This window comes from Orcinus orca, chromosome 20 (assembly GCF_937001465.1).
Source record: "Orcinus orca chromosome 20, mOrcOrc1.1, whole genome shotgun sequence".
NCBI classification, from domain to species: Eukaryota; Metazoa; Chordata; class Mammalia; order Artiodactyla; family Delphinidae; genus Orcinus; species Orcinus orca.
The window spans coordinates 36,292,045-36,307,114 of NC_064578.1; the positions used below are offsets into that span (position 1 = coordinate 36,292,045).

General features: G+C 37.4%; 1 protein-coding gene across 4 annotated transcripts in view; it reads left to right on the plus strand.

Moving 5' to 3' along the window:
* The window catches only part of ITFG1 (integrin alpha FG-GAP repeat containing 1), a 237,403-nt gene that overhangs the window by 55,063 nt on the left and 167,270 nt on the right, over nt 1–15,070 (plus strand). For all 4 annotated transcript variants that reach the window (XM_004264870.4, XM_049703687.1, XM_049703689.1 and 1 more), the window contains exon 7: nt 12,845–12,906. In XM_004264870.4, coding sequence (XP_004264918.1) covers nt 12,845–12,906 — 62 coding nt within the window. The remainder of the gene's footprint in view (nt 1–12,844; nt 12,907–15,070) is intronic.

The window sequence follows — 15,070 nt, forward strand, 5'->3', positions numbered from 1 at the left end:
TCAGATATTCTCTCTGCTCCTTTCTCTCTGCTCCTTGTGAAACTCCCACAGTGTCCCATAGGTCCCTTAGGCTCTGTTCATTTTTCTTCAGTCTTTTTTCTCTGTTCTTCAGATTCAGTAATGTTCATTGCACTACCTTCAAGTTCACTGCTTTTTCTTCTTCTGCCTGCTCAGATCTGCCTTTGAATCCCTGTAGTGAATTTTTCATTTCAGTAATTGTACTTTTTAGCTCTGAAATTTCTATGTGGTTTCTTTTTAGGTTATCTCTTTGTTGGTATTTCATGTACTGTTTGAAATACACCATTTCATTCATATACTGTTTTTGTGACTTTCTGCACATCTTCCTTTAACTCTTTGAGCCTGTTTAAGAGCATTGTTTTAAAGTCTTTGTGTAATAGATCTGTCATCAGGTCTTTTTCAGTGATAGTTTGTGTTGATTTTTTTTTTCCTTTGAATGGGCTGTTCTTTCCTTTTTGTTTGTATGCATTGTGATTTCTCATTGGACATTTGAATCTTATATAATGTGGTAACTCTTGAAATCATATCCTCCCCTTCCCCAGGTCTTGCTGGGGTTTGTTATTGTTTTTGTTTATTGTTTTTGATTGTTGTAGGCTCTCTCAGTGCCAAGGATCAGCCTGATGGGTAAACTTAAGGTCTTCTCAGGTCTTTTCTGGGCCTGCATCTTTCCCTGGACATGCACAGTTACTTTCTAATTTTTCCCATATATGCATTTGCTTTTTAATGTCAAGTATTTAATGTCTGGCTTCTGAACAGGGTAAAAGAGAAAAATGAAGGAGGGTGGGTGGGTGAGTGGAGAAGTGCCCTATCCCTTTAAATCCCCCACCCCACCCCCCGTAGTCACTTCAGCTGGAAGGGAGGTGGGTTGCAACAGTGTAACAACAGTGGCTGTGCCCTTGCCCTTTTTCTCTGCACCTCTGTAATCAGAAGCAGCAATCAGTGATCCGAGAACAGATCTCTGATATTTGGAGGTCAGGGTCCTTTTTGCCCACCATAACTGCTCCAGGAACATGTGCACAGCTGCCTTCCATGGAGCTGGAGGTGCAGTATGAGTGGCTGATACTGTGCTAGGAGCTGAAATAGACCAAAATTAACTGCAGTTTATCATGCAGGCCTTCCCCTAGAAGTTGCAAGCCTTCAATAGACTATAGAATTCCAAAATGAGTACATCAGATAGATTCTGCAAGTGCAGTTGTTTTCTTGATGAAGAGACAGAGTCTTGGTGCTTCCTATTCCTACATCTCCCCAGAATTTTTTCTCTAATGTCACTCCTAACTCTGAAAAAAAACTCAAGAAGATCAATTCCATAAGCACTGTAGAAAAGCCAAATTTGCCTGTTATCTCTTTGCCACTTGTTCTTATAGAATCTCTCCAATCTACCAAGGATTCTATCTTGAACTCCCAGAATACTTGCATCACCAGTACAGCCCTTTGGATAGTGTATTGTGCATGCTGTATATCCTTAAGCTACTGGTTATCTAAGTATGCTAGAGGAATAGAGGCTCAGGCACCCTCAAGAATGATGAGGTCAGAAAAAGAGCAGATACATTAGGTGGACATGTCCTTGGCCGGTGTTACAGATTGGGGAAACTCTGGGGACCAGGTGACCTGCCTTATTTCTTCCGGAGCATTTAAGCTCCAATCGTCCTAAAATGGCAATGCCACCACTTTTCTAGCTCTTTTTCTCTTTATTATATTGTTTTGTTTATATTCCCTCTACTTTTTCATTGATGTTGCTCTGCAGAGGCTACAGCTTTTGACATGTGCACCATCACCTTGGGATGACAGTAGTAGCAGGGCTCTCTGGCTCTTTCCCTGATCATACTCACCTGTTAGGCTCCACTGATTGCCAGCTGATTGCTCTATTATTTTTAACAACACCTTCGGGCATAAATTGCTTAGTAGTCTGGTATAGTTAAATTTGGACTGCTTTGCAGGTTAGTTTTTTAGGTCAGTGTTTTAGGTTGTTCAGACCCCCAGGAAGGTTCTTTATATTTGTTCTTCCCCTAGTTCTCTCTAGTAAACTGGTCTGTGGTTTAGATTTTTTTTTTTTATTGGAGTATACTTGCTTTACAATGTTGTGTTAGTTTCTGCTGTACAGCAAAGTGAATCAGCTATACGTATACATATATCTCCTCTTTTTTTGATTTCCTGCCCATTTAGGTCACCACAGAGCATTGAGTAGAGTTCCCTGTGCTACACAGCAGGCTTTCATTAGTTATCTATTTTACACATAGTATCAGTAGTGTATATATGTCAATCCCCATCTCCCAATTCATCCCACCCACTCTTCCCCCCTTGATATCCATGGGTTTGTTCTCTATGTCTGTGTCTCTATTTCTGCTTTGTGAATAACATCATCTATACCATTTTTTTAGATTTCATATATATGTGTTAATATACAATATTTGTTTTTCTCTTTCTGACTTACTTCACTCTGTATGACAGACTGGGTCCATCCACGTCTCTACAAATGACCCAATTTCATTCCTTTTCATAGCTGAGTAATATTCCATTGTATATATGTACCACATCTTTTTTATCCATTCCTCTGTTGATGGACATTTAGGTTGCTTCCATGTCCTGGCTGTTGTAAATAGTGCTGCAGTGAACATTTTGGTACATGACTCTTTTTGAATTATGGTTTTCTCAGGGTATATGCCCAGTAGTGGGATTGCTGGGTCATATGGTAGCTTTATTTTTAGTTTTTAAAGGAACCCCATACTGTTCTCCATAGTGGTTGTATCAATTTACATTCCCACCAACAGTGCAAGAGGGTTCCCTTTTCTCCACACCCTCCCCAGCGTTTATTGTTTGTAGCTTTTTTGATGATGGCCATTGTGACCAGTGTGAGATGATACCTCATGGTAGCTTTGATTTGCATTTCTCTAATAATTAGTGATATAGGTTATTTGTTTCATGAAGCTGGTAGCCTCCTCTTAATTGCTTTCCTGCCATTGGTTTTGAGTGTGCCCTTAGGCTTGAACTTCCCCTCTTTCTGTTGTCATTTCCTTAGACAAGAACCTTGGTGTTCTCTGTGTTACAGCCTGCCTCTCCTCCTGGCCAGAATCTCTGAGCCATGGCTCCAGAGATGGAAGTATAGCCAATGATGTACTTCCCTCCCAGTGACACCCATGCTTTAGGAGCAGAGCGCAGGGTGAGGGTGGTAGTTTCTGATCTTCTTGGTTTGTCTCTCCAGCATGGAACCAATAGCCTACAAATGAGCTGGGATGCAGGTTATCAGAGCCCTACTGTTTTGACTGTGCTGTGCCTGAGGTAGATCCTCCACCCCATCAGTGGGGGCTGAGTTGAAGAAGAGATTCTCTGACATCTTGGCTACACTTGCTTGGAATTTAGCCTCTGTAGTATGTTGCTGGGAGAGATGAGAAATGCTGGTACCTGCCCGCACCTCAGGAATATACCATAACCCTCGATTACACTAGAGGAATAGTTTGATTGGTACCTGGGGAGAAAGGGTGCCCTATGCTTTTGTCTGCACCTGCCTGAAGCAAAGCTTCTATCACACTGAGCTAGGAGGGAAAGGGAGAGGCGAGTCGTGGTTCAAATGCCACAGACTCACTATTCTTACCCAGTTTTATTTTCTTGAACGAATGTTTCTTCATCTAAAACAATTTCCAGAGACTTTAAAAGGTTGGGTTTTTCAGTGATTTTCCCCAGTTATGCTTGTTTTGCTAGGGAGCAAGTTTGCAGTACTAGCTCCTCACAATGCCATTGCAGAGATGGAAATTTCACATTTGGTGGGCTTCTGCCAACCTAAAAGTAGTCCATCATAATGCCAAATGGTGGGTTTTGTTTAAACCTATGGCATTGAATTTTGTTGCTCATACTTTTGGGGAGGGGGGCTGTTTCAGGATGAAGGTTTATAGTGGATATGGGATTATTATAACATGGGATTATTCTGCTCTGTTAGAGATTATTGTATAAATTAAATATGATAAATTTACAAAGCATCAATAGAACTTTCCTATCTGGCTTAACAAGCCATTCCTTCTTATTTTTGGTACAGTGTTTTAATTAGGTTTTTAGTTTTAAATGATGAAGTTCCAATTCTTACATAAAGCCCTTTGACATTAAAAAAGAAAGGTTAAATCTCTTCTTATTGAAGTGAGCACTCTTAACATGACCTATAAATAGCATTCTACACTACATTACAAAAGGCAGAGAAGACAGTTTTAAAATTAGAGTTTTATTAGTAACTATAAGGCTTACTATTTGCATTACAATTGTGTGTTTTCCATATTGTTAAAGATATACTTTTGGAGTTAACATTAAATTTCTTAAATTATTTTATGTAGCTATTTGAAAGGACGTTTTAATGCATTTAATGTACACTTACTTTTCATGTTTAATCAATACTGTACTTCTGCTTTAAGAGAAATATATTTCTAATTTCACATGTGAAGTTTAGAGACTACTTTATTTAATTCCATAATCTTGAGAAAATTATTTAATTCTCAGAATTATCATTAACTTCAGATTTCATATGGCTGGAATGGGTATATGAGCAATTTTTGTAATTGTACTTAGTATATTACATTAATAAGCTTTACCTAACATTTGTTTTTGAATGAGTTAGAGGCCATGAGTATGTCTCATTATTTTAACAAGTTGCTTTAACTTGAAGTTTCTTAATGATCTGATTGTTTAGTTTTAACTTATTCCTATAAAAAGTGCCTTATATGCTGTAAAATGACATGTGTTGGTAGCATTAACATTTCACTGATGTATCATTGCTTCTAAAACTAATTACCTGTTAAGTTTGTGACCAGCAGAAATGTTACCTTCTAAGTGAAGTCCTCCCCAAATTCCCCCCAACAGTACCTCTGTTAACTCAGTCCCGATCTTATATGTTCATAATTCTAGCTGAGCCATTGCCATGTGCTGTTTCCAGATCTGTCTCCTCCAAGGAGACAGATGTTCTCAAAGGCAAGGAGCATGCCTCATTTGTGTTTATCCAATACCTAACTGAGTGCCAAGCACATAGGATATGCTTAAAAGATGTTGAATGGGGCTTCCCTGGTGGCGCAGTGGTTGAGAGTCCGCCTGCCGATGCAGGGGACACGGGTTCGTGCCCCGGTCCGGGAAGATCCCACATGCCGCGGAGCAGCTGGGCCCATGAGCCATGGCCGCTGAGCCTGCGCGTCCTGAGCCTGTGCTCCGCAACGGGAGAGGCCACAACAGTGAGAGGCCCGTGTACCGCAAAAAAAAAAAATGTTGAATGAGTAGGTAGATAGATATAAAAGAAATCTTAAAGATCATTTAGTCTTATCACACCATTTCAAAGGCAGGGAAATGAAGCCCAGGGAGGTTAATGCTTTGCTTTACTTTTAACAATTTATTGGAATTTATTACACATCAAGCATTTTATTACTACACTGCTCTAGATTCAGCAAAAATATTCCCTTCTAGTATGTTCCAAAAATGATGCACAGAAATCATATAGATAGATTATCTCATTAAGTCCACTATTATTCTAGTCTGCAGAAAGTTCCTCTCTGGTGTTTAGAAAAACAAGTTAAGAATAGAAGACAGTACAGAAATCAGGAGTTTCTAGAGGATGGGATGTAACTGCCTACTGTCAGAGATTTGCTTTTGAGTAACTGAGTTTGAATCATTTTAAATAACTCATTTTGTATGTTTAACTCTTCTTCTCTTGGATTTATAAGAGGAATAATCTGCTAAACTCTGCTGACCCATATGTATTGTGTTTTGCAGTTCAATCTTACATAGCAATTATCAGAGACTGACAGCTTCTACTCATAAATTTTAGAGCATTTATCACAGTGATTGAATCATGCCACTTAAATTATTTTTAGGTTGAATTTGGTTTAAATGTCTAGCCACTCTTTTTGTGCGCAAAGTTGAGGTTTCTTCTCTAACCCTAGCCCCTGAGTAGGAGCCCATCATGTAGTGAAAACTAAGAATTCTGTTAAAAATCAAACAACTCATTAGACAGAAATGCATAAAAAATAAATTTGGTGGAAAGGTCCTTTAACATCAATATAGGTACTCAGAAATCCTAGATGCCATGTTTCACCTGCCTGAAGAACTGGTTTTGGATAGTCGTGCTTGTGAAGGTGGCTTCTAAATAATTAGCAAGTATGACATCTTTATACGTTTGTATAAATTTGTAATATACACTTAGTGTGTATATTACATTAATAAGATAAGCTTTACCTAACATTTGTTTTTGAATGAGTGGACCTGATAAGAAAGGATCAGGAATGAAAGGGACTAATGGAAGTAGGTAGCCTTATTGTATAAACCAAATGTATGAAGACTGACTTCATTGCCCTAAGAAAAATCATCAGGCCAAATGCAGTTCTAAAATTTGTATTATAAAACCTTCATTCAAGAAAATTAACTTTAATGAGAGTTAATGGAAAATCTGAAAATCTTAGTGATGATTAATGCCAAGTTCCTGTACTCCAGTTCTTCCCATCATTAAGTATTATAATCTCTAATGAATTCTTTACCTTCTGGAACATAGAGGATTCTCCTAGGAGATGAAGTGTGTTCTCATATTGGAATTTTAAATTAATGTGTGTTAACCCATAGAAACATTACAAGATTGGAAAAATTAAAACTGCGGACTCAGGGGACTTCCCTGGTGGTCCAATGGGTAAGACTCTGCACTCCCAATGCAGGGGTCCCGGGTTCAATCTGTGGTCGGGGAACTAGATCCTGCGTGCATGCCACAGCTTAGAGTTCACATGCCACAGCTGAGTCCACATGCCACAGCTAAGAAGTCATCCACATGCCATGGTGAAGATCCTGCATGCCGCAACTAAGACCCGGCACAGCCTAAACAAACAAACAAACAAAAAACAAATAAATAATTGCAAACTCCCCCAGATTCCTTAAGACCCCGATCTCATAGGAGTAGAGGAGATAAATGACTTCAACTGAGATTCATCTAACACTATAGACTTCAAAATATTAATAAGTCTTTGAAGATCACTAATTTACCATAATTACCTTGATTACATTTCTCTTAAAAATCTAACATCCAAGTTATAGAGAATAAATTCCCTATAATAAAAATGTAGTAATTAGAATATATCCAGTTCTCACTTGTTAATAATCTTCCTCAAATGAAAATTATCACCCCCTTAAACATTCAATTTCAGGACACTTAACAGGCTCCCGTCAATCTAACCTTTTTTTTTTCTTACAACAAAAATACTTCTGATAATGATTTGACTGATAAGAGAAGGCAGGGCGGGAGTAGGTTTATTGTTTACCCAGCGTTAAGGGCCTTTAGTCTTATAATAATGTGTGCCTGTGTTCCAGAGTATTGTGTCTAAGTGTCTAGTCAGAGCTCTCTGCTAAGCATAGAGAATCTTCATTTGGGCCCCAATGTTTCAGGATAGGAAAGAGAAAGAAAGGGAAAGGAAGTCTAGATAGAAGTTTATGAACTTAAAATTGAAATTTTAAAATGATTCTTAGAAATTTGGACTTCTTCCTTAGAATAGTATCTTGTGAATGGGGACCCATTCAAATAGGTTCCTCACCATCTACTAAATTAGTGCATTTGTACAGAATATTATCTGGCAGTGTTTGGTATAGGGAATATAGGAAGTAGGGTTGGTTCTCTGTGAACAAATATGTAACCAAAGCAATAATCTATCAGGTTTTAATCTAGTACCTCAAATTGACTTTGCAGAGATGTTTTTAATTTTTTCCCATGCTGCTTAAAATATTTTGAATTATATTTCAATATTTTTCAAATATGATTTTCCATATTTAAAAATTATATTTCTGTAGCAACAACAATTGGCTGGAGCTAACTAGTTGCCATCCTCTATGGTCGGTGATGGACTCTTTTTAGTTCCTCCTAGTCCCCTACTTCCTACTGTCTCCCCCATCCTGAGATCTTTAGTCAGTTTGTATGCCCTGTGCCTTTTTACTATTTGATCATCTTGGTTGTACCAGGACCTCTTAACTTCTTTAAGTTAGAGCCTTATGCCTTACAGTGTTTGAGTTGATGACCTCTGAGCTTCAGAATGCAGTTAAACTGCTGCCGCGAAAGGGAAGAGTTGTTGGCATTAGCTGGTTTATCTTAATGATTTCAGCAGTTATATAGCCTTCGGTGTACTGTTTTATGAACAAGTGGAAACAGATGAAAGATAATTTTATTCTACACTCTCATGCTGCCCTTTCACTAGTGTAACTGGGACTAAGAAAGACTGGACAGTACTACAGAACAGATGTAAACATGAACTTGGCAAATCCTCCTGGCTCAAGCATAGAAACAGTACAGAATACTGCTTTGAACCATTCTTTGTGAAAATGTCTGATGCTTCTAGAAAATACCAAAAATATTTTATTAGCTATGTTTTTTCCAAATGAACCATGAACTCCTTTGGAAATACAGTGACTCAGTATCCAAGGAGAATTTCTTCATGCAGGAACTATAAATGACATTACGAATACTACTTTTTAAAAATTTCCATTGGGATATTTTTCTTAAAAAGTTGAGATGTCACACTGAGGGGATACAGTGCCAGAAATCACAATTTTTAATCTCTTCCTTTATACCATATCGAAAGGATGTTAGGTGTCCATTATTAATGATTAACCTTTGTTTTGATTTTTCCTAACATGGTTTAGTTCACATAGTCCAACTTCCAATTTAAGTTTCTAAAACTCCTAAGGCTTCCTTTTGATGCCAACATTAACGAAAGGGTTCTTCATTTGAAAGGAAGGCTGTGCTGCACTTGGCAAGGATTAAAATGCAGTAGTTTAATCCTTTCAAGCTATGAATGGAGATAATTGAAGCATAAACCATTTAAAGTTTTTGTACACACTTACTTGACTATGTGTCTATATTTTGAGAAGAGACTGCATGAACATAGACTATTTTCACTATTTTACTTGTTAAAAGAATCTAATGAACAAGGATTTAATTGAGTTTGGGGTTTATATCTTGACTTTTTCAACTAACTTATAATGCAATCTTTTGATAAGGATTATTTCTTCAACTGAATACCAGTGATGTCAGCTATCATCATATTGTTTCTATTAGCATTTTTAAATTAGTTTTCAAGACAAGAAGGGCAAACACATATCCAGAATATGTATCTACTCTTATAAAATGAATTGCTGCCACTTCTAGAGTAGATGAGGTCCAATGTAATCACCATACCCCCAACTCCTTATTGTGCCTCATCTTGCACCCCATCTTCCCTACCCCACCCCTTAACCCCTACCTTGATCATGTACTCTCAGAATGCCAGTACATGTTAGCTAGGTCCTGCACTTAATTCAGGCTGTAGTCCCTTTCTCCCTCAAATGTGCACACATTCCTGGTTAGGTTATCTTGTAACTTAACCCCACGTTTTGGCCTAGTGGCAGCAGAGAAAGTGGGACAGATTGTAGGAAGTGGGAAGAATGTTGCCTAATGGAGTTAGAAACTTCTCCATCATCTTCCAATAAGAGAGAACTCTAGCCTTTAGGGGAAACTTCTCCATCATCTTCAAACAAGAGGGAATGTCAACCTTTAACAGTCCACTCCTGCAGGCTCTGAAAATCCATTCAAGTGAATCTGGGGATTCATGATTTTCAGGTTATCACCTAGATGTTCCTATCCCATGGGTCAAATATCATTTTTTCCCATCTAGGGCTCTAACCTTAACATAGCAGACCTGCTTAGGTTGAGAATTTAACCTTTTTGGAAGCTCTTCTACTCTTACCATTAAGTCCTGGTCTTAGTCGTCAGCTTTCCTTGCCCTCCTGCTACTGGAGGTGAGAACCTCTTGTTTTGCTCTCGAAGAGGCCCTCTGGCTTTCACACTTAGCTTTTAATTTCTCATTAATCATGCTCAACCTTTGTGTCTTTCCTTTATTTCCTAAATTGAGCTTAGCAATAGCCATCAAACTCTGCTGTCCTTATAGTTAGTGTTTATCTGATATTTCTCAAAAAGCCTCAAGTATCACACCCAGTGGAACATTCCCTTCCACCAGAATACTACCCAAGACAGCATCAGTAAAAGATAGTGTGGCTGTCTGTGCACTGCTTACCCCCAGTGAAGGAATCTTTATTGCCAGTACCATGATAGGTGATCCAACTCCAAAATCTTAGTGTCTGCTTTCTCAGATCACTTTTGGTATTAACTGTTGTAGATTGGGTTCCCTGCAAAGAAAATTCTGGGGTGGAGATGAGTGTACAAGAAGTTTGTTTTAGGGAGTGCTCTAGTCAGTACGAGTGGAAGGGAAAAGTTGGACTATGATTCAGTGTCAGTAGAAGCCTCAGCTGACCTTGGGACCTCTGAATGTGGAATGGCCCTGCAGAGTTGTCCTGAGTTGTGGTGAGGGGGTCTAGTCTTTATTCTTCTGAACTGACTAGTTATTGAATGCAGGCTAGCACAGAAAAGGTCACAACCTTTGGCAAGGTAGTACTCTTCAGCCAAAACTGTCCTCCAAAGGGCTGGTTTCTTAGGGCTGTCTGCCAGCAGCATTTCCAGCAGCTGAGGGAATAAGTCCTTCATTTCCGTGAGGGATCTCAGTGGCATGTTACAGCATCCATTAGTTTTATTGAGTACATTTCCTTTCATTTTATTGTGTAAATTACTCTTTTTTAAAAATATTTGTTTTTGGCTGTGTCGGGTCTTAGTTGCAGCACGTGGGATCTTTTGTTGTGATGCGTGGGCTCTTCGTTGTGGCATGTGGGCTTCTCTCTCTAGTTGTGGTGCAGGGGCTCAGTAGTTGCAGCACGTGGGCTCTCTAGTTGCGACGCACGGGCTCCAGAGCGAGCAGGCTCTGTAGTTGTAATGTGCTGGCTCCAGAGCACACAGGCTCTGTAGTTGTGGCTCACGGGCTCTCTAGTTGTGGCTCACATGCTCAATAGTTGCGGCGCATGGACCCAGTTGCCCCGTGGCATGTGGGAGGGTAAGAACTTTATCGCTTTGTTGACTAAAATTTTTTTCTAGCTGTTGTTTCATTCTCATTTCATTCAAAGTCTGAGGCATGATTCTTCATATTGAATTTTTAATAATTAATTGTCTCTATTTTTCTTTCTCCACATAATGAATTATTTATTTTTCTATAACCTCTTTATATAATTGAATGATGAAATGAAATTTTTTTTAAATCTGTTTTATAAGGTACTTACAATCCCTCATGTCACTTGACTGTTTTTCAAAGTCTTAATAAATAGCCAGTGAAGCTGTGAAAATAGAATCAACAAACATCATGGCAGTGGCAAAAAATGAGCCTGGAAATGTAGGTAGGTAGGCTTTCACCTGACAGATGATGAGATTATTCCTATATCCTGGAAGAGAAGAAATGAGATCAAATTTGCACTTTTGTTTTTTAATCATGCTGATGGCAGTGTGAAGGATACGTGGGCGAAGGAGAGAAGATTGGTTGTAGGTATATCATCACATAAATCGCAGATATTGTTTGGGAGTTTTCCTAGAGGAGTATGGAAATAAATACTTCATTGGGAGTATATGTTTGACAGATTAAAGAAATAATCTTAGTAAAAGACTACATTTCTATGTCCATCCTTAGTGTGGTGAAAATAAATGCAGAGATATTTGATACATTGACATAGACAGTTGTTCCACTTAGTTTTGAGTTCAACTAATAATAAAAGTGAACAGGTTACTTAGTTTTCCAAGAATTCTATGAAAATCTTTCTTATTGTAATTATTACATAAGTTAGCTTCATTAAATTAATATGAAGCCTTTACAGAAAACATTAACATATCAATGATAATTTTCTAAACACATTTAATGGGATTAAAAAAAAAACTTTTCTTAAAGGTAGTTGTGGTCTTTATACCACGTTCATCTTTTTAAAGCGCAAAAGAGTAATGTCATTTTAATATTCCTATGAGTCAACTCATCATTTTAAAACTTCTCTATTTATTAAGTAAAATTGCCATTATCAAACATAGTAAATGCTGCTACTAGAATAGACTTGCAGATTACCTGGCTTTTGGATTAATAGGTTGTTTGATTTGACTGTCAACCTACTGTTTTTCAAAAAATTTTATTAAAATTCTTGCACTTTTTAATAAAACTTTTTTAGTTGGAATATATGAAGACAATTCTATTAAAATTTGAAATACAGTTTATTGTTCACTTAACATGAGTGCCAAAGATTGTGGATGCTGTAATACTGTTATTTAAAATCATGATGAAACCTGACTATGATATATAGTTAAGTGTTGCTTTTAGGGTGAGAAAGCAAAATGTGATTATGATTAGAATATCTTTTTTTAAAAATGTAGCCTACCTTAGAATTAAAATGTGTAAGATAAAAAAGTAGTACACATAATTGTTCTTAAAAATAAAAAATGCTTTTGAAGGACTAATACTAAATGCTTTCTTTAAATACATTTTCCTTAATTGTACTAATACAGGGTCATCTGCTTTCTTTTCTTTGATGGATCAAGCTCGTTAAAATGTAATTTAGGGACTTCCCTGGTGGTCCAGTGGTTAATTAAGACTCTACACTTTCACTGCAGGGGGGCACAGGTTCAATCCCTGGTCAGGGAACTAAGATCCCACATGCCACATGGTGCAGCCAAAAAAAAAAAAACACAGTAGCATTCATCCTTGATCTTGTAAGAGGGTCACATTACCCACCATTGATGACGCTTAGATCTGAATCGTGTAAACTATCAATAAACATCATTTGATATACAAAAGAGTATATATATATGATATATATATATAAAATTTAAAATACATTTAAGTACAACTGTATTAAAACTATTTTTATGTATTGTACTTCTTCCTGTTTTTAAATGTACACATCAGTAACAGAACTTACAATTCTCTTATTTTCCTCCTAGATTTATTCCTCACGACATTGTCTGCCTCTAATACCTTCCAGTTTGAGATATGGAAAAATTTGGTAAGAAATCTTTTCTTTGAAGCATTTTTAAATGATGGCTTTCAGTAAAAAAAAAAAGCACACAGTCTTAGAAAGTAAAATGAAAGTAATCATTTGGTCGGTTGGTTTCAACAATAAATAGAACAACTTTAAGAGCTTTTGGTTGCATTGCTGCATTCAAACTGCTGAATATTGCTGAAGGAAATGATTCTTTCAGCATCAATTCCTCTGCAGGTTTTTAGGCATGACCCGCCAATTAAACCAATCAGTCTTCCCTAATACGCATGTTAACAGGGCCCCTGCTAGGCTGTCAGCTGTTGAGAGAGATGCCTGTCACTTAAGTTGTCAGCATGATGGTTTGTTGAAGAAAACCCCTTTTAAAAGACTAATTTTTCCTACTTGCCTTCAGGCTTATATACAAAAATAAGAACAACAGATACTAAATTTACTCGCAAGTTGACGAGGCAATATAGTTTTTTAATTGCAAGTAGAATATTCCCAAACTGATGTCATGGTTTCACTTTATTTTTAGCTTGATGTAGATTATATGAAATACTAATTAATGAAGAATAGACTACCCAGATTTTTAAAGTTGAATTATAGGTACATAATGGAGGACAGGATTTGAGGACAAGCCAAATTGGCCAACTGAGTGACATTCATCAAATAATGGTCGAGTATTAAACCTCACTTTCCTCATATGGAAAACAGGTATAAGAGTGTCATGTCGGCTTCATAGACTGTTTGTGAAGATTAAATGCAACAAAGTGTGTAAAATACCTGGCACACAATACACACCAAATTTTAGTTTGAGATCACTTGGTTTCCCAGCTATTTACTCCAGATTGTCTTTTATTCAATCTAAATTAAACCCATAGCATTTTGTAGATTTTTGTTAAAATACTTGTGAAAAATAAACAGATTTTTAAAAACGTAAAGTGCAGGCTCATGGAAGAAGACTCATTATCAGCCATCTCTTATAGAAGAGTCATGATTCAGATTTCTTCATGGAAGGAAACTAGGATCGGGCAACAGCTTTGTTTAGACAAGATTAGGGCTTTTAAATACTACTAACTACTTCCAAACTAAGCAATTTGATCCTTTTTTCTTTTTTTTTATGAGGCAAGGAAAAAGAAAGACATCTAAACCAGAAAGATTTATCTTTGTTTAATGTACTATATATATATATATATATATTTTTTTTTTTTTTTTTTTTTTTTTTGCGGTACACGGGCCTCTCACTGACGTGGCCTCTCCCGTTGTGCAGCACAGGCCCCGAACGCGCAGGCTCAGCGGCCATGGCTCACGGGCGCAGCCGCTACGCGGCATGTGGGATCTTCCCGGACCGGGGCACGGACCCACGTCCCCTGCATCGGCAGGCGGACTCTCAACCACTGCGCCACCAGGGAAGCCCAAATGTATTATATTTTTTAATATAGTTGTATTTGTTTTTCTGATGATAGAAATACAGTTATATTTTTAATGATTACCATAAATGAAAATTTCCACTAGTGGGGGATACTCGTTTTCAGGTGGCCTTGAAAACAATACTTCAAGTGAATCTTGAGGTATTAGAAAATGAGAAAATCAGTCATTTTGATTAACAAACTAGTATCCATAAGGGGGAGAAAACTTCATTACAAATAAATATATATATATAAAATTACAGACTACTTTTGAGTATATTATTTCCTCTCAACCTAGGCTGATTTAAAGGTCATAAAGTGAAGCAACTCAATAGGAGAAAAATCTTCAAGAAGAGACTCGATTTTGATTGGACTCTTTTTTCCCTTTCTTGTTTTCTTTAAAGAAAATAAATTATCTATTTGACAGTAGAGACTAAGGGTTTTTCATGTGGTAAAACAGCTGGGTCAATAAGGTACTCACGTTAACAATAATATAAAAGTCATTAGTACAAAGTAAGGGGAATGTAGACTCAAAATTAACTTGTTCAGATAAAATGTAGGTTTTGTAAAATGGGAGGATCATTTTTAATTAGAAGTTGGGCAAACAATTCACAGTAACACACTAATTGACAAAAAACCCTCAAACCCTATAAAACCATATTAGCTGATAGAAGAATATGCGCTGCAACAAATCTTTTTAGGTAGTTTGGGCACAGCCCCATGGTAGGTGCTCTGGGAGATCAGAAGTCGACAGAAGACGAGGAGGAGGGCTAAGATGT